Source organism: Acomys minous (genome assembly GCF_964271855.1).
Source record: "Acomys minous genome assembly, chromosome: 3".
In the NCBI taxonomy this organism is placed as follows: domain Eukaryota; kingdom Metazoa; phylum Chordata; class Mammalia; order Rodentia; family Muridae; genus Acomys; species Acomys minous.
In genome coordinates, this window is record NC_140485.1 from 23,335,401 (window position 1) to 23,359,986 (window position 24,586).

Consider the following 24,586-nt stretch of genomic DNA (forward strand, 5'->3'; position numbering starts at 1 on the left):
GGTTTTGATTGGGGGAAAAGCGGTCTGACCTAATTATAATTCACATTGATGAAAAATGAGAGGAAGGCAGTGGCCAGGCAGACCCGCTGGACAGCTGTCCTGTCCCTGATGCTCATGGCTCTAGCGTCCCTCTCTTGCCAGGTGTGAGAGGACCTACCAGCAGCACCACGAAGCCATGAAAGCCCAGATCCGAGATAGCCTGCTAGCCAAGCATGCTGTGGAGAAGCAGCACCTCTTTGAGGTTTATGAGGCCACCCAGTCACAGTTCAGGTAGGAGAGGCCTCTGTCACCTGTTTGCTCAGTAACTTGGAGGAAATGGCTTGTTATGCAGAAGTTGTGTGTGTGTGTTTTTACGCACATGTGCATGTATGTGCCTCAAGCACACACTGCCTTACTTTCACTTCTGTGTCTCAAAGGTGTGACCTTGATAAGATGAACAAGGAGATGGCTGCTGTGCAGGAGTGTTACCTGGAAGTGTGCAAGGAGAAGGAGGAGCTAGAATCCACTCTCAGGAAGACCTTGGACAAGGCTCAGGAGCAGAAGGTAACATGCTCCCACCATTTCCTTCTCAGGCCTCCATCCTTCACAGGAAGACACCTGCTCTGGGGAACTGTGGCAAAGGTGCTCACAGAGGCCTGCTCCTTTGGTTATATCAAACTGACACAGCTCACAAAATTAAAAAAATATTGAAATTATTATTAAAACCTTTGTAGTGCCATTAGCACCTGTGAGCTACACAGAGTGTGCCTTCAGTGCCTGTGAGCTGCACAGAGTGTGCCTTCAGCCACTGTGAGCTGCACAGAGTGTGCCTTCAGTGGCTGTGAGCCGCACAGAGTGTGCCTTCAGCGGCTGTGAGCTGCACAGAGTGTTCCTTCAGCGGTTGTGAGCTGCACAGAGTGTGCCTTCAGCGGCTGTGAGCTGCACAGAGTGTACCTTCAGCGGCTGTGAGCTGCACAGAGTGTGCCTTCAGTGGTTGTGAGCTGCACAGAGTGTGCCTTCAGCGGCTGTGAGCTGCACAGAGTGTGCCTTCACAGAGTGTGCCTTCAGTGGCTGTGAGCTGCACAGAGTGTGCCTTCAGTGGCTGTGAGCTGCACAGAGTGTGCCTTCAGCGGCTGTGAGCTGCACAGAGTGTGCCTTCAGCGGCTGTGAGCTGCACAGAGTGTGCCTTCAGCGGCTGTGAGCTGCACAGAGTGTGCCTTCAGCGGCTGTGAGCTGCACAGAGCGTGCCTTCAGCGGCTGTGAGCTGCACAGAGCGTGCCTTCAGCGGCTGTGAGCTGCACAGAGCGTGCCTTCAGCGGCTGTGAGCTGCACAGAGCGTGCCTTCAGCGGCTGTGAGCTGCACAGAGTGTGCCTTCAGCGGCTGTGAGCTGCACAGAGTGTGCCTTCAGTGGCTGTGAGCTGCACAGAGCGTGCCTTCAGCGGCTGTGAGCTGCACAGAGTGTGCCTTCAGTGGCTGTGAGCTGCACAGAGTGTGCCTTCAGCGGCTGTGAGCTGCACAGAGTGTGCCTTCAGTGGCTGTGAGCTGCACAGAGTGTGCCTTCAGTGGCTTTCCCTTTTACACCTGTAGCACCCCGAGTAGACAAGGGTCATTTTGTTTCATGGGGAAGGATGGTTTGAATGTGTTCTCAGGCCAAGGAAGGGAGGCTCTGCAGAGGCTTGTGTGCTTCTCCAGCTCTTTCGGGGGGGGGGGGGGCTGGAGAAAGAGCAGTGTGTTCTCTGTCTGAATGGTCCTCCCTGCTGCCCTTGCTGCGTGTCCAGGAGGCCTGGCTCCTTGCTTGGATGAGCCTGCAGATGCCAGTTTGAAAGCTTCAAAGCTAGAGACCAGGTGCAGAGCCTTGCCTGAAGATTCTGTCCTGACGTTCAGAATATGCTATCTTAAAGCAGGTTTTCCATTACACATGTGCAAAGGGCAGTAGTGAGCAGATGGGGTGTTTGACTCATGTAATATTTTAGCTATATTTCAGCAGATAAACCTGATGGAAAGCATGCCTTGTGTGTACATGTCACTCAATGGAAAATGAAGTCTTAAAGGGAGCAGTTTTAATCAGTGTTGGCCATAGAGGAGTTACAGTTATTTAGACGTTGTCTCAACCTTTTAGTGATTGTATAAAAATTAAGAGAGGGAGACAGTCTCTGATTCGAGTGTTAGGTTGGGAACTCAGCCTGGATATAGAACTTAGGAAACGTGCAGGACCAAGATCTGTGCCATGCATGCTGTTTTCTATTTTATCAAGACAGGCTTATACTGTAGCCCAGGTTGGTTTTGAACCTGCTAAAAGCCAGGAGTGACCTTGAACACCTCATCCGGCCACCACCCCCCACACTGAAACATTTTAACTTGGCAGCTGTTAGTACTACAGAGCCACTTACTTGCGCTTTATTTACAGAGACAGCTTTTGGAAGACAGAGAAGAGCATGTAAGCAAACTGAAGTCAGAACTTGAAGAGAAGTACCAAGAAACTCTTAAGATGGAAAAACAGAACTGGCTGAAAGAACAAGAAGCAGGTGTTAAACAGCAGGCTGAGAAAGAGGTGACGTCAGCTGGAGCACAGCAGCATGGCTGGGGAAAAGGGGATGGGTCAAAGTTTCTTTTCTGGTCACTCTTATTTTTCCCATCCCTGGCTGGCCTGGAACTTGCCATGTAGACCAGGCTGGCCTTAACCTCACAGAGCTCTGCCTGCCTCTGCCTCCTGAGTGCTGGGGTTAAAGGAAGGAGACACCATACCTGGCTTCTGGTCACTCTATGGATTAATAACTCTAGATCATTCTTCCTGACTATGTGACTCATACTTAATTAGCACATATGTAGATAGCTGTCAGTCTCTCTCGTAATCTGGCTGTTAGCACCCATCGTAGCACTTTGACTTTTCCAAATTATTCCATGATCTTTATCCAAATTCAGGAGGTAGGGTTTTTGGATATTTATTTGATTCCTAGAAATGAAACTGTGGCCTAGTTTTCTATAATGAAATGACTCTAATAAGTCTACACCAATGTCTCTAGTTACGTAGTTACAGGCATAAATAATTCATGTGTTGGATTAGAAAGAAAAGATGGGCAGACTCAGTAGCAAAAACTAAGAAATTAATTCAATTAATTAAAAATGTGTGTTACTTAGGCCATTTTCCTACAAGTATAAGAATGTACTTAGCATCTAGTGCCAGGCCCTGCGCAACTCCTCTCGCCTGGCCCATCCCATTATCCCCTTCTGTTCTCTAGACAGCTCGCCTTGTACTGTCATGCTTCCTCTGTTGCTTTATGTGATGTGTCCTTGTGGAACACATCTGAGGCCCACAAATGAGAGGTGATGTATTTATCTTTCTGAGACGGACTTGATTTTGCTGGGTATGATTATCTTCACCTGCATCTGCTTCCCTGCCAATGCTGGAACCCAGTGGTCCTGATGGCTGAGTGGAGCTCTGTTGTGTGTTGGTTGCCTGTCTGTCACCCTGATGCTGATGTCTAGGTTACGTTTAGCTGTCACATGCAGTAAGGCAGTGAAACATCGCTGTGTCAGTGTCTCTCTGCCCTGTGCTGTTTTTGGGTCTTTTAGGTAAACACCCAGGAGTGGCATGGCTGGGCATTTTCATAGCTTCATTTGTAGTTTTTGAGGATCCTCCATACTGGCTTCCACAGTGGCTGGACTGGGTTTAACCTTCCTGCAGCGGTAGATAAAGCTCCCTTTTTGTCTGCATCCTTGCCAGCATGTGTTACTTAACTTCTCTGTCTCCTCACCTTCTTTTTGAGATTGGGTCTCACTTTGTAGCCTGGAATGTGTGATGTAGACTAGGGCTCAGATCCATCTGCCTCTACCTTCAAGTATTGGGGCAAAAGGTGCACCTCGCTACCGTGCCTGCCTAGTTTCATAGAAATGGAGGAACCAAAGTATGATCTTAAACATGGAGAAATAAAAAATAAAAAAAGCAAAACAACAAAACCGGAGTTCTAGTTGTCTAAGGTGGAGTCTGCCACAAGCTTGCCTGTTATGTTCATATGGTGGCCAGGAAGTCCTTTCAGAACTCCATATAGTCAACAGGGAACAGGCGAAAAGGAAAGGCTACTTTAGAGTTTTGTCTCAGACTCCACTGCATTGCTGAGAGCGGGGGACCATGAAGAGGTTCTCTCCATAACACCTCCCTCTTGGGTGTAGTCTACTACCTGGTAAACTCCAGTTTATAGGAGTAAGTAAGATTCCAGGGTGTTCTGGCCAGTGAGACTATTTCTTACACCACTCAACTTAAACTTGTTGATTAGATTTACTCAGCACTTGTTTTGTGGAAATAGTTATTATTAATGAGAAACTTCCCAGTCAATAGGAAATAATTTTGTTAGCTTTCGTCATGGCTTCTCTACAGTGGCAGATTCAGAGCTTCTCGGTCACATACGGCCCTGAGGTAGTCTGCCCTCAGTGCAATAATTAAGTCTTTGTGTGCATTCTGTCCTGTAGCTAAAGACAAAGAGAAAATTTCAAGTGTTGCATGGGAATGTATTTTTGGGCTGCATTTTTAACCCTCATATAATTACTATGCAGTAATTATCATGTGTGTTCAGTGGCTGCGGCAGGACACATCTGCCCAGTGTGCAGAACGTTAAACTTACCTAAACCACAAGATAATTTGTGGGCTTCTGGACCATGAACTTTATCAATGACAGCGTGCATCACATTGTCAGAAGGCTCTCCACACCTCCACAGTTTTTAAGTACACCTGTACTTGCTTTTTTTTTTCTTCTTTTTTTTTTTTTTTAACTTTATCAGTGTTTTTCTTTTCATTCCTTCTGAAAACAGAGCAAACAAAAACTCATTCAACAGCTGGAAAAGGAGTGGCTGTCCAAACTGGATCACGGCGTAAAGGCTTTGAGAAAGGCAACGTCAGACCGCGGCAGCCAGACTGACCAGGTGGCCCTTCCTGCTGCCATTTCTAAGGCAGAGGCAGCAGTCCTAGGAGAGGAGCAGGCTCGCCAAGACCAGCCGCAGCAGGTGCAGGAGCAGGAGCAGGAACATGCTGTCAAGGAGGCTCTGAGGAGGCTTGAAGTCGAATCAGAGCTCAAGCACTGTGAGAGCATTGCACGACAGGTGATAGACACTGTCAAATTGGGGTTGCTTAATAGTGAAACTCCGGGAAATGCTGCCTGGAACTGGATTGTAACTGGATATGTTTTAAACATTTTACCATTTCTAGAATAGAAAAGGAACTGCAGTTATCTCAAGCTTTTTTCATTTCTGTTATAAAACTTTTTTTTTCTTTTTCTGTATTCTTTGCATTTTTAAAGTGCTTGCTTTCTCAGATCTAAGTGTAGAATGTAGTTGTGTGTCTATTTGTGTTTCTGTCTTGGGTAAGTTTTTAATATTCCAAATTAAGACTCTTTCACATCTAGTTTTATAGAAAATACTCCACTAGTGAATTTTTAATAGTAATTTTAGATTAAGATGTTTAACAGCATTAGTGTTGAACTTCTGTGCAGAATTGGGTCTGTAGGTATGCCCTGAGGTGGAGCTTTGTAATTCCCATCAGTGGCCAAAAAGGGGTGCCATTGCCTTTCCCTTGAAGCATTCACAGCCTCACTTTAAATGGGGTGAAACATTGCAAAGCAAGACCATACTTAGGAAAGCATAATCCAGCTAACAGGATAAAGATGACTTATCCTCCTGTATCTAGGTTAGTTAATGTAGTGATTCTCCTGGAGAGCTGCAGTGTCTGTGCATGAGAGAGCAGGATACAAAAGGCAGGTAGCGTCCTAAAAACCTGTTAAACATTTATTATTTCAGATATTCGACTTTAAATAGGAGGCGAGGCTACCTGGGGCTGGTGGTGCAGACTAGTGATAGAGACTTGCCTAGAACAACAAGACCCTCATTTCAGTCCCAGAGCTAAAAAAAAGCAAAAGCCAAAAATAGTAACCAAAGTAAAACATGTAAATATCCTTTCTGTTGATAAATACTCAGCAGGTTGTACATAGGAATTGTTTTTCCTCATAGTGCAGGCTGTCTTATAGTTAGGAACCTAGGCAAATAAACATGTGACATATCAAGGACACCTTCCATCAGCTAAAGTTTCTTGAACTTGGTCCTGGTGCTGTACTTGAAGAGATAGGAGGATTACCACAAGTTCCCGGTGAGCCTGGTCTACATAGTGAGTCCAGGCCATCCTGGTCTACATAGTGAGTCCCAGGCCAGCCTGCTCTACATATTGAGTCCTAGGCCATCCTGGTCTACATAGTGAGTCCAGGCCATCCTGGTCTACATAGTGAGTCCTAGGCTATCCTGGTCTACATAGTGAGTCCCAGGCCAGACTGGTCTACATAGTGAGTCCTAGGCTATCCTGGTCTACATAGTGAGTCCTAGGCTGGCCAGAACTGCGTAATAAGTCCCCAAGCCAGGTGTCTTCTGAAGTCTTCACTGCAGTTAAGAACACATTGCTTAGAGAAGTGTTTAAGAGTGCTTCTTTGGTACATATGAAATTTTAGATCATTTGAAGAAATCTAAGAAAAGCTAGCAGTGTGGAGAAAATGTCTCCAGAAGGACAGAAGCCTCTCTAGGAACTCTTACCTTCTTGCCACAGTTTAATAACCTGGAGGTTACTTGACGTGCAACTGGGCTTTTGTTGGAAAGTGTTTGTGTCCGCTCTGCACTGGTATGTGCATATCTGTTTTAAAAGAAAGAAAGCAAAAAGTTTAATAAGCCATGCCCATGTGATTGGTGACAGGTTACAGCCAGATCACCCCAAAAAACAAACAAACAAAAAAGAAGTTCATCATACTTAAAGTTTTTGTTTGAACCCAAACGGTCATGTGCATTCTTATGTCCAGATTCATTCTTGACAGCAGCAGTGTGTACTAGTCTTTTTTTCTCCCAAGACAAATAGAACTTGGTTGGAAATGACAGATAGTACTTTGTGTGAAGCTTTTGATGCCTGCATTGCTTGTCAGAAACAGATTCCCACTTCCTGTTTTGCTGTTTGCAGGGGGCAAAATGTAAATTTAGAAAGAAGCATTGCTCCTTACTGTTTGGTATAAAGTCAGTGTGGTTGTAACACAGGGAGACATAATGCAAAATATGTACGAGGTCGTAGTTGCTGTGAGCTTGAGCCCTGTGAAATGTTACCCTTGCTGTGCCTCTCTTGTCATCTCCTTAGGTGGAAACAGCTGTGCAGAATGCCCGCAGTCGCTGGCTACAGGAGCTGCCCACGCTTGCGGAGTACAAGGCCCTGCTGAGAGCCCAGCGGCAGGAGTGGGCGGAGCAGCAGGAGCAGGCCGTGGCCCAGCGGGTGAGTGCTGCTCAGCTCCATCGCCGGCCTCCCACCTCCACGCTGGAATGTGCACCTGCTCCTGGCATTGAGTCATCATACTGCACACTGAGCTTAAGCGGGTGGAATCTGCTCTTATCTCACTGGAGGAGAAGACAGTATATCTCAGCGCCTTAAGTCTCTCATCATCAGAGAGATGGCTGTACTTAGAAATTAACCCCATCTTATCACCAACTGTTGGTTGAGATCGAGAACAGGTCCTTGCTTCTCATCATCCTTTCATACGTGTGAAGACTCCCTGAGCTGCCTGCCGTCTTAGAGCATGCTGAGTGTGTAAATACCCAGCTATCTAGAGATTTCATGCTCTTCAAAGGGAACTCCAGATGTGCAACTATATGCCCCCCCCTAATTTATGGGTCTTAAACTAATGCCAATCAAAAGGCAAGCAAACTGAAAATAACTTTAAAGTTTGACCCAGTAATTCTATTATTTATTTTGAAAAATAAAGGACTACACTTTTCCCCACTGTTCTGGAAGAGGTATTGTAGTCCACACAACAGAGTGTATTTGAAGCAAAACTTGCCTTGATCATGGCACAGTCCATATAAGACATGCTAGAGGGGTAGACCCAGCCAGGAGTAAATGTTTATCAATGTTTTTCAGAGCTGGAGACTGAGGAGTGTGTGTGTGTGTGTGTGTGTGTGTGTGTGCGCGTGCGTGCGTGCGTATGTATGTGTGTGTATGTGTCTGAAATATCTCAAAGGAAATATTTGAAGAGAACAAGGAAGCAGTATGATGATGAGACCCGTAGTCTAGGAAAATAATAAAGTTGGGTAGAACGTAAAACACAGATAGATAGCCTAAAGGCCTTTAAGAATACAGAAGGCACTGGGGCTACAGGTGCATGGGCGTGGCCTCTAGCACTGGGGCTACAGGTGCATGGGCGTGGCCTATGTGGGCTCTGAGACTCCAACTCAGATCCTCATGCTTCCACAGCAAGCAGTCTCCCCACTGAAGCATGTGCGAACCTCCTGCCTCAGCCTTCTGAGTGCTGGGGTTATAAGTGCCTCCAGCCCTGGGGCCACGCCCATGCACCTGTAGTCCCAGCGCTGGAGGCCACACCCATGCACCTGTAGCCCCGGCCCTGGAGGCCACACCCATGCACCTGTAGCCTGGGCCCTGGAGGCCATGCCTGTGCACCTGTAGCCTCAGTGCTGGGCTTGGCTGGAGGTGGCAGGAGCAAGGGGTTGCAGGCCAGCAGTCTAGTGGAAATGCTGAGGTTCAAGGCTAAGTAAGAGCCTTTCCTCTGAAGAATAAGATGGACACAGGAGGGAGCCCCAGTGGCAGCCTCTGGGTCCTTCACAGCGCACATGAGCACACGACACAGACTACCCCCCAACACTAAAATAGAGAAGATCCTTAATTCCAGCATAAGCATATTTTAGAAATGTCACATCTAGATTTATTTTTCCATTTTCTCCTTTATTTTTAATTGCTTGTTTAGTTGGGAGGCTAGCCCAGATACTCAGGATGTGTTGATAATAAAGCTGTCAGGCTTTCAAATATGTGCTGCTGTACCTTTTAGCTGTCGCTTGCACTCTCGGAAGCTAAGGAGAAATGGAAGAGTGAGCTTGAAAACACGAAGCCAAATGGAGTAGGTGTCAAGGACCTGGAAGAGAAAATTCACTCTCTGCAGAAGGAGCTGGAGTTGAGGGATGAGGAAGCCCCCGCCATTGTCAGGGCTGAGTTGGCCAAGGCCCGAACTGAGTGGAACAGAGAAAAACAGGAAGAAATCCACAGGATTCAGGAACAAAACGAGGAAGATTATCGGCAGTTTTTAGATGACCATCGAAACAAGATAAACGAGGTGCTTGCGGCAGCTAAAGAGGACTTTGTGAAGCAGAAGGCTGAGCTGCTTCTTCAGAAGGAGACAGAATTCCAGGCCTGTCTGGACCAGAGTCGCAGGGAGTGGACCCTGCAAGAGGCCCAGCGGACAGAACTGGAAGTCCATCAGTACGAGGAAGACATCCTCACTGTGCTGGACTTCCTCCTGAGGGACACCCAGCTGGACTGTGCTGGTGACTCACAGGACAGGCAGCTTTCAGAAGTCATGGCAGCTTGTTCGTCAAAATGGATGTCTGTGCAGTATTTTGAGAAAGTAAAAGCCTGTATACAAAAAGCTCTTCAAGATTTGCTATCCTTGCTTATGGACAGCCTTACCTCAGAGCTGGAAAAGGTATGTTCTTACAGGGATCTGTAGGCTACTCAGGGTGATTGTGATCGCAGAAGGTGAGTATGGTGGCCTTTTCTTGTCTCCATCTCATGATTAATAGATTAAGATGTGTGTTTTCACCAATGATTTTACAAGCTGTATTGCAGAGCTAATGGATTACATTTGCTATTATATTTTTTTAATTGCTTCATAGCCCCTCTACTATGAGGCAGGGCATTTAGCCTCTAGACATCTTTTATTTAAACATATATGAGTTAATTTGTGTAGACACATAACATTTTAGAAATAAATAATTGTGTCCCCAACCGCTCCAAGAAGTATACATCATATTAAGATAGAACGTTGTTATGGTTTTTTTGGTGTGTTTGTTTATTTGTTTTTCTGAAGATGTTAGAAGTCGATTTCTGGCCCTCAATGAATTTATATCTGTCTAATACAAAAAGTGCCAATGAGGTCTCAAAATTGTTAAAAAAACAAACAAACAAAAGGTTTGATTTCTCTGCTGAAATTCCTGGAGTCCGGTTTCACAGATGCCCCCTGTTTGTGCTTATAGAATGAATTCCCTGTGTTCTTTTGGTCATACTACTGTCTGAAACCAGATAAAACCAGTCTGACTAATTTAGGATTGAAGGAATGAGCAGTCATGAAAATTTTGGAATTGCATTCTAGTGTGGGGCCGGCCTGTTTCAGTGTTTAGGACCAGAAATGGGGAAGTGCCTGATAAGATTCTCCGAGGAGGGTGTAGGCACTAGAGTTTTTGAGCGTCTGGTGTTAATGTCTACTAGAAATACTTGTAAGCTGGGGGTGGGCGTTCCAGTGTAGGAGACAAACTAGGAAGTTGTTTTGGGCAAACCTGTGCTATGGTTAGCTACCCAGAAAAAGAGAATCCAACTCCTTGGCCCGGTTCCTAACTGTGGTATCTGTTGGCCTGTTTGCATCCTACATACAAAAAAGGACAGACGCTTAGAGCCAGATGGACCAAGATGATTGGTCGGTCCACTTCACTCCAGTTCATCCCAGTTCATACGTTATCCCTGATTTTACAACACTGTTCCTATTACATAGTTGCCATCCATAAAACGACTGGCAAGATCAGTTCCCATGAGCATTGCTTAATACTTCATTGACAATATTGGGGAAAAGTAAGAAGAATAGCGGATTTTAGCAATAGAGGTGATGAAGAAATCACACTGATGCTTCCAAATCTGTCTAGAAAAGATGCTTTACAGATGAAAGAATGACACTGCTTTTCTCCGACTGTTTATTATAGATGCTTATTAACATTCTTAGTTTAGTTGCTTAAGAGCTTGACTTTTCCTTTGGTGAAAATGCAGATATTCAAGGCATTCTTATTTTCTGTCAGTACAGACTCAGGCTGAAGCTCTTGTGGTTGCTCAAGCAGTGTACGCTCCTCTCTGGGAGCTCGCTGGCTCCGGCCTGCGGACGTGAGACAACGCAGCTAAGAGCTTAGACTTTCACAGCTGTCTTTGGGTGGGTCGCATTCCATTCCTGATGAAGATGACTCGAAACGCCTAATCTCCAGTTTGTCATAGAAGCAGCACTTGACCTGCCGCCTTGTAGCCAACACAGCCCAGAACACTGGGGGTCACTCAGGGATTCCAAGTTGGCAGTACGCCTCCCATAAATATGAAAGACTGATTTATCGTTTATTAAACCCATAGGGTTTAGAGTTGTTCATGGAGATTGAAGTAGACAAAAACCTTGCTAAGATGGAAAGGATGCAGGAAGAGACCAAGACAATTTTAAAGAAAAATGTTTTATCAAAAGATGTTAATAAAATGGTTCTTAATGGATAGGAGAAAATGGAAATATTATTGGGAGAATTTCATGCAAACTTAAGGCAGAGCATTCTGTCCCCTTTCAGAGACAAGTTAAAGCTAGATAGCAACGCCACGTGCTTTGTGAAATCCGAAAGCATCAGGATAAAGGAAGCAGTGAACTAGTAAGTTCACCTGCTGCGTGAGCAACAGGCACTAACAGCCTCCATCAGTGCTAGTGAAGAAAGCGCCTTGTGCAGCAGGCTCGTCTCTGTAGACCAAGTCTGTCTTTAGTTGGCACTCAATTGGTCTTTCTTACCTAGTAGCAGACTATGCTAAAATACTTATTTTGAATATGTTAGGAAGTAAAATATTTGTATCATAGTTGCTAGTGAACTTGACTCCTGTTATAGTGAAAGTGTGCTAGATTTTGGGAATAATTCTGACACTCTTCCCTGTCTCCTGTCTTGTGTTATAGCCAGCCAGGGAGGCCTGACCATTAGCATATAGGATGCCATTCAAATGCCGTTCTAAATGTCACTTACTGCTCTAGTTCAAGCAAGGTTGTTGGCAGACACTGCTTTCTTTTGGTAATTTTAATACTAGAATTGTATTTCTTTATTCTTTAACATTTGGATTTTATTTATTTATTTATTTTATTTTGGTTTGTTTGTTTGTTTGTTTTGCTTTTGCAAGACAGGGTTTCTCTGTGTATCCTTGGCTGTCCTGGACTCACTATGTAGACCAGGCTGGCCTCGAACTCACAGAGATCCACTTGCCTCTGCCTCCAGAGTGCTGGGACTACAGGCGAACATTAAGATCTTAAACAATATTTGTAGACATTTTTTCCAGGCATTAAGTATGAAGACAATTTCTTTCAGAGAAATGTGGTCAAGACCTCTGCAGATGCGGTCATCTGGAACACTGGCCAAGGAGACCCTGGGGTCCCAGCGTCCCTTCCTGTCTCCACCTCCGGACACTGCGCTCGGTCTTCAGCCTTGCCAGAAGTGGAAGCTGGTATTGATTTTGTTTCCTGTCTAGATTGCGCTTTGTATCCGGGGGCAGAGTTCACTTGGAGCCTCTTCCAGCCTGATGTGCTTCCCTCCACTTACAAGTGGTTCTTACAGAATGAGGCTCAGAGACACCGGTCACACACTTAGTCCTAACTGTTGAGAAGTCAAGGGCTTCACGTTAGAGAATTGCCAAAGAGTGAGTAGTGGAGATGATACATCCAAATCACCGAGACTCACTTCCGTTGTTTCTCTCTTTTATATAATTAAAATACAATCACATCAGTTAGCCGCTTCCCCTTCAACTCCTCCCATCCATTCCCTAAACATATGGTGTCTTTATTATTACTGTGTGTGTGCGTGCACGCCTGTGTGCGTGTGCGTGTGCGTGTGTGTGTGTGTGTGTGTGTGTGTGTATATGTGTGTGTAGATAGATGCCACCTGTCGAATCTGCTTAGTGTTATTTATGTGTATGATTTCAGGACAGACCATTCTCTCTCTCCCTCTCGCCCTCCCTCCCTCTTTCCCTCTTCTCCTCTCTCCTTCCCTCCCTCTCTTTTGCATTCCTTAGTTTCCCGCAGTCTTGTTTAGGGGCGGGACCGTGTGAGACTTCCGTGGAAATCTTTCTGATGCATTTTGGGCTTTTTCTTTTCTTTTTTTTCTTTTTTTCTTTTCTTTTCTTTTCTTTTTTTTTTTTTGCGTAGATTTTAGGGCAGGAGTGGTGCTAGTCTACTAGGTTCTAACACATAGCAGAGTATGTGTAACGCATAAGCATTTGATGCAGTAAGCTTTTACCTTTTTAAAATAGCATCTTTTAGATTTAAATTTTTTTTATTTTTTTTATTTGTTATTTTTTTCCTTTATTAATTTATTCTTGTTACATCTCAATGGTTATCCCATCCCTTGTATCCTCCCATTCTTCCCTCCCTCCCATTTTCCCCTTATTCCCCTCCCCTATGACTGTTCCTGAGGGGGATTACCTCCCCCTGTATATGCTCATAGGGTATCAAGTCTCTTCTTGGTAACTTGCTGTCCTTCCTCTGAGTGCTTTTTAATTTTATATGTATGAATATTTTTGCCTGCTTTTATTGTCTGTGCACCACAGAAGCCAGAAGAGGGCATCAGATCTCTTGTCACTGGAGTTACAGACAGTGTGAGCCCCTGTGTGGGTGCTGGGAATCGAACCCAGATCCTCTTAGACTATGCTGCGGCTCTTTATAGTCAAGAGTTTACCTGGGAATATGAGGCTGTTGCTTAGTCACTGAGATTTCTGAGCTAGGAACTGGCAAACTCATAAGATCCTCTTCAGTGTGTGGAGCCTTTGTAGTGTTCCTGTCCTGCGCACAGCCTCCTGCTGCATAACTGCTGTTTTCACTGTAGCCTGGAAAGAACTGGCAGCTGCTGTATCACACATCCGCACGCACTTAAGACATGTTACATTGACCTTGAGTTGGCAGTTGTTTTTGTCATTGTCCTCATCAGAACCTTTCCCTTTACCTCTGGCCTCTAGGTGGCTGGAAGTACCTTACTGGCCATTTGTTTGGTGGACAGTTAGACCCCGATTTATATTTTGTTTCTTGTATCCCATAGGTAGTGGCTTGGGAGTTGCATTGTAATCTGATAAATGGTAGAGATAAAATTTACATATGACTTGGCTTCCTGTGAGAGAAATTGGTCTGGGCTGAAGACTAGCAGCACTGTACAAAGATTTGTTTTTCTTTCTCTTGCCAAAGGATTTTTTATTTATGGCTCCCAAATTTTTAAATAAATTTTCAAATTTGGAGATAGTTTCAAACCTACAAAAAAAGTAGTTACAAGAATACAAATAGTTTCATAGAACTCTCATTTAGCTAGCTATACCTTTTGATGACATTTTTTTTGTTGTTTCCTTATGTGTATATATATGAAGTATTCATTCTAGAACTATCTGAGGGTGTGGGATATACACTGTAGTATTTTATGCCTAAGTGCCTCAATCTATGTTCTCTAAGAATATGGATTTTCCCCCTTGCATATTCTTAGCACAGTATATTTAACATTAAAGAATCAAGCTGCTGTTTCGTTCTGACTTTGTCAGTTGACCCAGAGGATGTCTAGTTAGCCCTCCCTCCCCCTGTACGTTACACTGTTTTGTCTGTGCCCTTTGCATCCTTTGACATAGAGCCTTCCCACACCTCTCTTGTCTTGTATCACTTTGAAATGTTGAGGACTAATATTCTCTTTTATTCCTATTCATTTTTTTTTAAAAACAGAACTTCTTCCCTTATCTTCTGTTCTTCATGAGTCCATTCAGATCGTGGCTTCTTGCTGGAGACCACACTGGTGGTGTTGTCACATCTGGAAGCACATAGTGGCCATTTTCCTTTTATTGTTGAAGTTAATTCTGATCACCTGGTCAAAATTGTGTCCAGTTTATTCTTTATATAATTTCTGCCCTCCCTTCATCTGCAACCAATAAGCAGTCAGCAGAGAGGCACTTTGAGGACCGTGCAAACAGCCTTCTCATTAAAGCTTTCTCTTAGATGTGGTAGTCACTGCTGATTCTTGCCTGATTGTCTTTACTGTACTGGTTGTAAAATGAATTTTTTTCCACTCTAAACATCTCTCTACATTTACCAATTGGCATTCAGCATGTTTTTATAATTTAAAAACATCCTTGCTTGCTGGATCATCCATTTAACTATTTATTCTGTTCCTACTACTGTGTCATTATTCATATTCTTATTTTCCAATACTTTATAATTCAGTCAGCACTCGGAGTGCCCAGGTCCATCTAGGGAGGCCTTCAGCTTATCACCCGTGTCTTTGCTGTTTGTTCTGTTTTTTTGTTCTGATTTTTAGTTCTTTTCTTACTTTCTGCTTTGGCAAGATATTTCTGTTTCCTTTTGTATCTATCATCTTCTACTTTTGAAGTTAGTCATTTCTTAGACAATTCTGGTTCCCTTTATGGAGAATGGAATTAAATATCAAGATCTGGGCAGGTAATGGGGCTGCAGCTAGACCCCATTTCTTCCTGCTGTGGCCTTTGGTCATGCGTCTGCCATCTGGGTTTCTTTTTCCTTGCTTGCCCTTAACCCAAACAGTCTTATGAAAAGGTCTTGTATCATTTAATTTTTTTTACAGATAAAAAGATCTTTGAAATTAAAGATTTATGCTGTGGACAGTGCTTGCAAGAACTTGAAAAGGAAAAGCAGGAGTGTCAAGATCTGAAAAAGAGACTAGAGAAGTGCCATAGGCACCTTCAGCATTTAGAAAAGATGCACAGAGCTGCAGCGGAGAGACTTGGAGGTTAGCGCTTCAGGCTCACTGCTACTGTAGGAGGCTGGCCAGGCCCGGCTGAAACACTCAGACGGCTGGTTTTTGTTAACATGGGCACCAGTTCTCTTTTGGGGTCGATATAAACCAGTTTGGATCAATATTTACTATTCGGATTAAGGAGCTTATTGTTCCTTTCCTCATTGATCAGACATCGAAGGCCTGAGTTCCAGACAGAGCTCTTTGCACTGGCTATGGAAGTTCTGTCAAGTACAGCATTGCTCTAGAGGTGGAAATAGCACAGATAAAGCATGTGGGTCTGGGCCAGCTTCCCTCCGGTCCCTTCATGCATGCTCTCAAGGTTATCAGCTGTCATTTCTCTTGCTCCTCAGAGCTGTTGGCCTTATATACTCTGCTATCCACATCCTCACCACTAACCTCTACCCTGTGCTCTTGACTGCGCATTTGAAATGTTTGCAGTTGTTTTCTTTGCCCCTGGGCCTTGCCTGTGTGTTATCACTCTGCCATGCTGTTTGACTTTTGGTGTAACTTTCGTGCTTTAAAATTAACTCACAAAATGCCGTTTCTGCCAAAATCTCTTTGATTTTCCCAACTGAGGTAAGTGGGCACAGCCATGGGGTCCTGTATTTCTGCATGGGTTTCTCCATTCACTCTGTTGCTGTTCTGCACTCTACTTGCCAGAGACCCATTCAGACTGTTTCTTGAGGATACAGCATGCGCCTCATCTTATTTATCTTCAGAGTCATAGTACCCACAATAGACTACACAGTAAATGTTTGAATGGTCCCTACTTTACATTTATTTTATTTTATTTTGAGGTTCTTGCTCAGGGATACGAATATAAACTCTAAGCTAGGAGCCAAGCTTACTTAGCACTAGAAGACACACTAGATCTTGATGGGGAATGCAGCTTGGTAGTGGAGTTCTTGCATGCCATGTGCATTGCTGAGGTCCAGCCGTTGCACTGCAGAAAACCAGACAAAGCAGACTCTCTCTGGAGAGCTTCTGTTTAGCTGGAGCTCAGCACATACACACAGACATTTGGGCACAGGTCTCAGGATGTCTGAGGCGGAGAGAAAGATGAAGCAGATTTTAAATGCTGAGAAAGCTGCATAAGGGAAGGTTCAGCACAGGGCTGACCAAGGAACAAGGACACTAGAGGGTGGAAATAGGCCCCCCTCAAAGGCGCCTGTATGGGAGGAACTCAAGGACAGGCAGGAGATTAATGCTGACTTTCTGTTACAGAAGAGAACAGCAGGGTGGTTGAGGAGTTAATAGAAGAAAACAATGACATGAAGAATAAGTTGGAGGCACTGAAGGCCCTTTGCAGAGCACCGCCACGGTAAACTTACAGTTTAAAGATCAGTTCATTTTCTAAGTACCTTAAGATTAGAAATGCCGCCCTGAATTGTGTTATTTCACATAAATTATATTCACAGGAAGGGCTGTGTATTATTTTGTTTTATATCACTTAGGCTGTCTGTACATACATGTCATGTGTACAGTGTTCAGAAACTTGGGATTTGGGGATTATTGTAACCCTTCGCTAATATGATTACACAAGCATTTTCCCGTGTTTCTAGGAACCTCCTACCATGTGCTCTTTATTAGCTCGGTACTTGTTCATCATGTGGCTTTGCTGATATTTACTTAGGCAGTCATAATGGTCATTTGTTGACTTTCTTTCTTTTTGAAACAAGGTGTAATGGCTCCCAAGGCTGGCCTCAAATGTAGCTCAGGATCGCCTTGACTTTGAGCCTCATGGAGCCCAGGCTTCCTGGGTGCTAAGCAAGCACTCCCCGCCCCCCCCCCACCTCTCCCCCTCTCCCCTGAGCCCCCTCCCTAATCCTCCTCTGATTGGAAATAACTGAACACTGGTGTTCCTTCAGGGGACGTCCTGGCCACAGCTCAGGTCGTCTTACTGGTTACATGAATGCACGTTAGCCTTCCGAGTGCAGCTCCTCACCCATAAACTCTGGTTCTACGGTCTGCTTTGTTATTAGGTCACAGTCTACAGGAGCCATTGAGAGCGCTTGGCTGCCGTGCAGTGGGCAGGCCTTGGAAGAACTCCGAGGGCAGTACATTAAAGCTGTGAAAAAAATTAAACGTAAGTCCCAAAGAGATTGTCAAGATCCTTGCTGGTACAAGCCCTTCGTACTCTTGTGAAATGGGAACTCAGGGTTTGCTATTTTAGTGACTTTTCCAAATTGCCTTTTTCTTCAGCCTTAGAAGAAACTGTTGATGCCATCTCAATACACAGTAATAGATTATTCTTGACACAAGAGTAGGGTTGTTTTTGTTTGTTTGGTGTGTGTGTGCGCGTGCGCGTGTGTATGCCTGTTGCCTGTAGAGGCCAGAAGATGGTTTCAGATGCCCTGGCACTGGCCCTGGGGTTAGGGGAGGTTATGGACCACTGTGCGGGTCCTGGGAAGTAAAGCCTGGTCCTCTGCAGTAGCAGTCAGTGCTCTTAACCACCGAGCCATCTCTCTAGTTCTCAAGAGTAGTTACTTTATATTGTTGATTGTTAGTTTTTAGTCTTTGTTTAGACATTGGATTCAAACTCTTAAAATGTAATATGCTTACAACATGAGTAGCCTGTAGGGAAGAACGTGTCCTGGGAATACTGGAATGTAGCTCAGTAGGAGGGAGCGCCTGGGCATCTGGTGCAGAGGGAAGGGCAGAGTGGGGCCCAGACCTAAGTCAGATGAGCAGTGTGGGGATGAATCCAGTTAGTACTCTTTCTCCTTATTCCAAACAACTTTGTCCGTTCTAGCCGCCTTGTAGAGCATCTCCAGAGTGTTTCTAGAGTAAAGACTCCTGCATTCTAACAACAGAAGTGCATGGCATGGGTGTGTCTCAGTACAGTAGTCATGGTTTATGTAGAGACACATACTTTCCTCCTATAACTGCTTTCACTTTTAAACAGTAGGCAGTAAAGGTCTCAGATTCCAAGCTGTTGGGTATCAGAGTGGCTTGTGGATGTGAAAGGCCCTGCAGTATCGGCAGTGAGGTTTGTTTCTCAGTTGTTCTTCGTGCCAGCAAAGGGCATAGATACAGCAAACACCTCTTACAAGCTTCCAGAGAGAAGTACAACGTGCATGTTATATTTTAGTTACCTTTTAGAAGGCTAGCCGCAGGTCATGTGGCAATACAATCTCAATTTTTCCTATCTCAAAGAAGGAAAAGTGGACCCCAGTTAGCGTTTGTACACAGAGCTTCTGATTTTCAGATGCTCACTGACATTGACAGGGCAAGGCCTGTGTGGGTGGGCATTCTTAATATAGCAAGAATGGCCAACTCTAGATATAGAATGTAGTCACTGACTTAGTTTTTAAAAGTTAGCTTTAAGCCAGGTGTGGTTGCATACACCTTTAATCCCAGCACTCGGGAGGCAGAGGCAGGTGGATTGCTGTGAGTTTGAGGACAGCCTGGTCTACAAAGTGAGTCCAGGACAGAAGACTACACAGAGAAACCCTGTCTTGAAAAACATACATACATAAATAAATAAACAAATAAATAAATGTTGACTTTAACCGGCAGTAGTACAAATGAAAGCCATGTTGACCAAGAGAAAGGTACGTATTATGATTTTACATGAATTTCAGAGAGGGGCATGACTCCTCCCACTCCCGGCCCCCATTGTGAGTATACTATGATTCTGTAACTGCTACTGGGAGCATTGGCTAAGAACAGCCGGGAGACTTTCAAGCACAGGGAAGAATACAGCGGTTGCTTCCTTTTCAGGGTCTGCCTTTCTGCTGCTCCCTGTTCTCTTACCTGAGTCAGTTAGAATAAGACAAGATACACCTGTTTGTCTCCCATGTGCAGCCATCACCAGCTTAGCTGACAGTGCTTTTCCTGAGTCTACCCAATTGGCACTGTGAAGGGTTCCGTTCTAAAGCGCATGGAAAGTATGTTTAAACTATGCTTCCTTCACCTCATCTGCCAGAAAACTGGTCTGAAATTTGTCCCTCCTGTCTTTGGAGAGACGGTGAAAATTGTGGGGTTTCTTCACCCACTGCAGGTGACATGCTTCGATACATCCAGGAGAGCAAGGAAAGAGCTGCGGAAATGGTAAAATACGAAGTGTTGCGGGAACGGCAGGAAACTGCCCGGAAGATGCGCAAGTATTATCTGACTTGCCTTCAGCAGATCCTGCAAGATAATGGAAGGGAAGAGGGGTGAGTTCAGTGTCCACTGCGCGTCCCGATGCGCCAGGACAGGGTGCTGTCATTTCGTTAGCCACAGAGCTGTTCATGTGATCACAAGAGAAGCTTAGGCCGGGTCTCCTTCACTGTTGGCAGAGCTGGTGGAGGCAATCCCAGGGCTAAGGAGTCTCATGGTTTTCATTTAAACTGGTTTAACTGTGTATCCTGGAATTCCCCCAGAGCTGAGAAGAAGATAATGAGCGCTGCTAGCAAACTCGCCGCCATGGCAGAGCTGCTGGGAACGATCGCGGAGGCTGACTGTGGAGTCAGGTGTGCGCCGGCAGGCCGCTCAGGTTGGTTCTCTGTCCTCTTTATCTGCCTCTCTGAAGTCTACGCATGAGAAGGTAGACTGCACAGCCTTGCCAGCTGCCACTGCTGCATCCATCCCCAGGAGTGATGGACAAGACTTTAGAGGACAGAGCATGCGAAATGGCAGAAAGATAACTAACTGGCTTTTGAGAAATTTCAGCTGCTAGACTAGGGAACCCCTGAAACAAAGAAGGTAGAACTCAAGGAAATGGGAAACCTCAACTCAAAACCGTCCCATAACAGTACAAGTAGGAGCAACAGCAATATTTCACTTGCAGGATCATCTGTGTGCCTGTGGGTGAGGAGCTGGTGGTGGAACAGTGCCCATGTGGAGGCAGTTTTAGTTCCTCCCCTCGCTTCTCCTCCCCTCTGCTCCTCTCCAGCTCCCTCCCTTCCCTTCCCCCCTCCCATTTCTCTTTTTCCTTCCCCAACCCTAGTGTTTGGCTTAGTGGGCCCAGGGTAGTGTTCTGGGTACCAGGACGTCAAGGATGCACTGTTAGCCTCTGTGCCCATGGTGTCAGCTGTCAGGTCTCTCCGCTTCCTTGCAACATTCCCGTCTGCCAGCTCCTCAGTCATGCTGCATGCTAAGAACATCATCACTGTGAAGGAGAGGCCAAACACAGATCAGAGCTGACAGAATATGTACCTAAGGCGAAAGAATACATAAAGAAACAAAAGAGAAGTGTACTGAGTGTCTTAGAAAGATGTAAACTGTAGGGACACCACAAGGAAGTAGAAATGAATATAGAACTGCCCAGCTACTAGAGGGAAGCCTTTTAAGAAAAAGTTTAGTCTAATAAAATCAAAAGAGCAGAAAAGCTAGAAGGCATACATAAATGGACACTAAAAGTAGACAGCAGCATCACTATCTGTGCAACATCAGCAGCCACTGGCTGTGTGTGGGGTCTGTGATACTTGGTGTTTTTACAAGAACTCAAATGCTCAGGGTGACAGAGAATGACAATAAGCAGGTGAAATGCGGCTGTTAGATTATAAAGGTAAATACACAAGTGGGCAAGAGCAGAGCGCACATTAAAGGGGCAGATGACAATGGCATGGCCTCCCATGAAACTACTGAAAAATTAAGCACTGGTAGGAGAAATACAAGAAGAAAATTGCCAAATTCTCAACTGGACACTTAACATGTGTGTGTGGAAATTCAGCTTTTGACCTTCTGGTCACCTGGAAGCAGAGCTTACTCAGGCCTGAGACATATGTCACAGGTGCACTTGAGGTACAAAAGGGCGGTGGTATGTCACAAGAAAGCAGTCCTCTTGTCTGGGGCAAGGCCCTCCAAATCATGTCTCTGCTAGCACCAGCTTCTGTCTGTCAACTCAGGCTGACAAGATCACCACTCAGGCTGACAAGATCCCCACTCAGGCTGACAAGATCCCCACTCAGGGGTACACGTCTTTGAGTTTCATGCTGTGGCTGATTTCCTCTGATCTGGGACCATGTCCTGGCCTTTACAGAGGGATGTTTGCCCTGAGCACTAGACAGATGTCAAATCCTTCATGCTTGACATCAGACCCAGCAATGCTGCATTGCAGTCAGCTCTTGAAATGTAGTACCTACCAAGAAAAGAGATGGAGTAGCTGAAAACGAGGCTCCCTCCTCTCCAGTGACTCCAGCTTGTGTCAAACTAACATTTCAGCCACAAAAACTACCATTTCCATGCATATGAGTAAAACAATGTTTTTTACTTGTGTAGCACTGATGCATTTTCTTTGATAATACACACAATTATAAACATATCGTTCTCTTTAAAGTGTAAATTCTCTCTTAACTCTGGTGCCTCTAATTTTGTGTTCCTTTGCACACAGTAGCCTTTCCTTTGACTGCAGAGATGCCGATGGGCATTGAAAGATCAGAAAGGAGCGGTGTGAGTCAGAGTATTCCACACTGCGTTGAAAGCAAAGCAAACAGTGGAAAACCTATCTCCAGAAGTGTGTGTGAGCAAGCTCCTGGGAGGAGGGCTGGGTCTAATTCACAGAGGCGGTTGGAGGATTCAGAACACAGAGAGACAAAGCCTGTGATTTCCAGAGCTTCGCCATCAGACTGTCAGTCAGGGGATGGGAGTTGCAGGCCCCCAGACATCTTGGCAAAGACTGTTGCTCCTGAGTTTGCCCCATGCAAGGGAAAAGGAGGCTTTGATTTGCACGAAAAGAAAGACACCGTTGGTGGCGCTGCCTCTGTGTCCCCTCTTACTCCAGCCGCGCACCCCTTCCTCGGAACTGCTGGAAAGAAATCTTCACCTAAGTACATCTCAGAGTCCACACCCCCAGCTCTCAGATGTCCCACTGAAACACCAAGGTTAAGTGCATTTATGTGTGGTTCTCTAAGAGAAACAGAAAGTGCTGCATTGGAGATGAATCAGGCTGTGGGCACTCAGGACACCCCAGTGAAAGATGGAGGTGGGCCCAGCAGCTCTCCAGGCTGGCCTTCCGGCAGTACTTTACCCTGTGGCAGTCGTGCTGTGCAGTTTCTTGGTGATAGGTCACAAAGGACTCTAGACATGCTGGGTGACTCTGTTCAGTTGAAACAGTTCTCAGCAGCCAGTTGTCTTCCGGATGCCCTGAAGAGTAATGTGGTCCGTCGGAGTACTTACGCTCCAGATCTGCCCAAGGAAACCCTGCATACCCAGCAAGGGAAGATGGGTTCAACTCTCGGACACTTGTCTCTGCAGAACACTGAGGAGTTAAAGCCAGATTTCGGGAAACTGAGTGGCACAGGACCATCTTCAGTGTGTCAGAAGCCCTTGATAAAGTTAACTGCTCCCCTGACTAGCCAGCGAGATAGTGGCTTTGACAGCCCCTTTGCCAGTCTAGACTAATCACGTGCCATATTTCAGAAGAATCATTGCTATTTGGACAAGAAACTGGACAGGAATACTTTATGCTGAAAAAACCATTATGAGGTCTGCCTGCCAGTTTTCATGGGCTTGATACCCTTGTTCCTGAGGGAAGTGTTCTCATGAAGTTACTTGAGGTATTTGTGTTGCCTTAGCATTGGAGGCCTGAGCGATACGCTGTGTGGTCTGCTACTGTGTGGTGCTTTCTTTGGTTGCTCAGCTCTCTACTTTTATATTTATATGCCAACTTATTTTGCAGTGTTAAAGTATTTAATAAAATTGTATGTAATCTGCCAATTTGTCATGACTTATTGGAGGCTCAATTTTCCTAACAAATATATTTTATTATGAACTTATTAACCGAGAATACCTCACTTATAACTCGACAAACGTAAACAATAGGAAAAGAAGATTCAAGAATACAATAATGAAACTGTAAGGTATCAGTGTTGAGGAACGTTTGTCCTGGCACAATCAGCAGGATTTCTTCTGCTGGAACCTGGAGCAACCAGAACCCGGAACCTCAGCCAGAGCCAGGAGCTCTGACGCCTTCCCTTGAGCGGTTCTTTCTAGGAGCTTCTCGAAGCCAAAACTATCCCAAGTCTCCAAAGGCCCTGCCTCTTGTTTTTGACGCACATTTATACCTTCTCTCAGAATTTGTTCAAGGATGTTTTTCAGCTACTTAATAACCAATCTTCCCCACAGGGTGGTTCAACTTCTAAGGAGATAAACATCATCTGCTCTCTCACAAGTCTTTTTCTCATCCCCCACTTGTTATCTAAACAAAAAACATGCTTATCTCTCCCTCAAATTATTTTGTAGTTTATTATCTAAAAATGTTATATTGATATCTTGTTTGAAATCCACTCCAACGGGGAAAAAAAATATAGACTTAGATTATTTGTGCATATGACCAACCAAATGTAGTGTTTAAGCTCAACTCATAAATATTAATACATTACATATTAGTTTTCACTCTTTTTCTTTGACTTGTTTTTTGATCAATGAGTAGTTGGGAAATATTTTATTTTTGAGAATTTGAGACTCCTGCACACACACACACACACACACACACATACACACACACACACACACACAAGTCTTCCCCTATTTTCCCATTGTTTTGGGAGATACTGTTTTTTTTTTTGTTTTGTTTTGTTTTTTTTTTTTTTAAGACTTGTTTTATGGTCTGTGGAGGAGCCCTTTTTAGCTGACAAGAGTGTATCTCCTGTTCACCAATAGTTTTCAACATGCATTAGGCTTTTGGTCAGTGGCGCTGCCAAGCCTGCCATGACTGTGCTGATGTTTTTGCCTTTTCTTCTGTTAAGCACAGGACATGGAGGGCTGTTGTGAGACCTCAGTGCTTCATATGCTCAAGTTACATTCCCAGCACCCATGTAAAGTTTGTCTAATGCTCACTCCATCCAGGGACCCAAAGCTGCCTTCTGGCCCACGCAGAAACACATGTCAGTGTACAACAACACACTTTCCTACTGCGTGGCCTCTGTTAATTTCCGACCGTAACCATTACATAGCTTTTCTTTCCGTTCTGTCTTTTTTTTGTTCATTTCATGTATTTGGAAAATTTAATATTTATCTTAAGTTGGTTTTCACTGTAATGACCGTAGCCACTTGGGCTCTTTCATGATTATTGCCGGCTATGTGTCTCTCCTCTGC

At 44.8% G+C, this 24,586-nt stretch overlaps 1 protein-coding gene across 8 annotated transcripts in view; it reads left to right on the forward strand.

The window, feature by feature from the left end:
• The window catches only part of CEP152 (centrosomal protein 152), a 59,106-nt gene extending 35,900 nt beyond the window's left edge, over window positions 1–23,206 (forward strand). For 5 of the 8 annotated variants that reach the window (XM_084775487.1, XM_084775484.1, XM_084775489.1 and 2 more), the window contains 13 exons: window positions 142–270; window positions 417–543; window positions 2,388–2,531; window positions 4,787–5,074; window positions 7,134–7,265; window positions 8,830–9,480; window positions 12,137–12,272; window positions 15,389–15,553; window positions 16,787–16,883; window positions 17,545–17,648; window positions 19,566–19,722; window positions 19,930–20,042; window positions 21,882–23,206. In XM_084775487.1, coding sequence (XP_084631613.1) covers window positions 142–270; window positions 417–543; window positions 2,388–2,531; window positions 4,787–5,074; window positions 7,134–7,265; window positions 8,830–9,480; window positions 12,137–12,272; window positions 15,389–15,553; window positions 16,787–16,883; window positions 17,545–17,648; window positions 19,566–19,722; window positions 19,930–20,042; window positions 21,882–22,891 — 3,253 coding nt within the window. In that variant the 3' untranslated portion in view covers window positions 22,892–23,206. The remainder of the gene's footprint in view (window positions 1–141; window positions 271–416; window positions 544–2,387; window positions 2,532–4,786; window positions 5,075–7,133; window positions 7,266–8,829; window positions 9,481–12,136; window positions 12,273–15,388; window positions 15,554–16,786; window positions 16,884–17,544; window positions 17,649–19,565; window positions 19,723–19,929; window positions 20,043–21,881) is intronic. The other 3 variants (XM_084775485.1, XM_084775486.1, XM_084775488.1) reach the window with 3 other exon arrangements.
• Window positions 23,207–24,586: the final 1,380 nt, after the last annotated feature.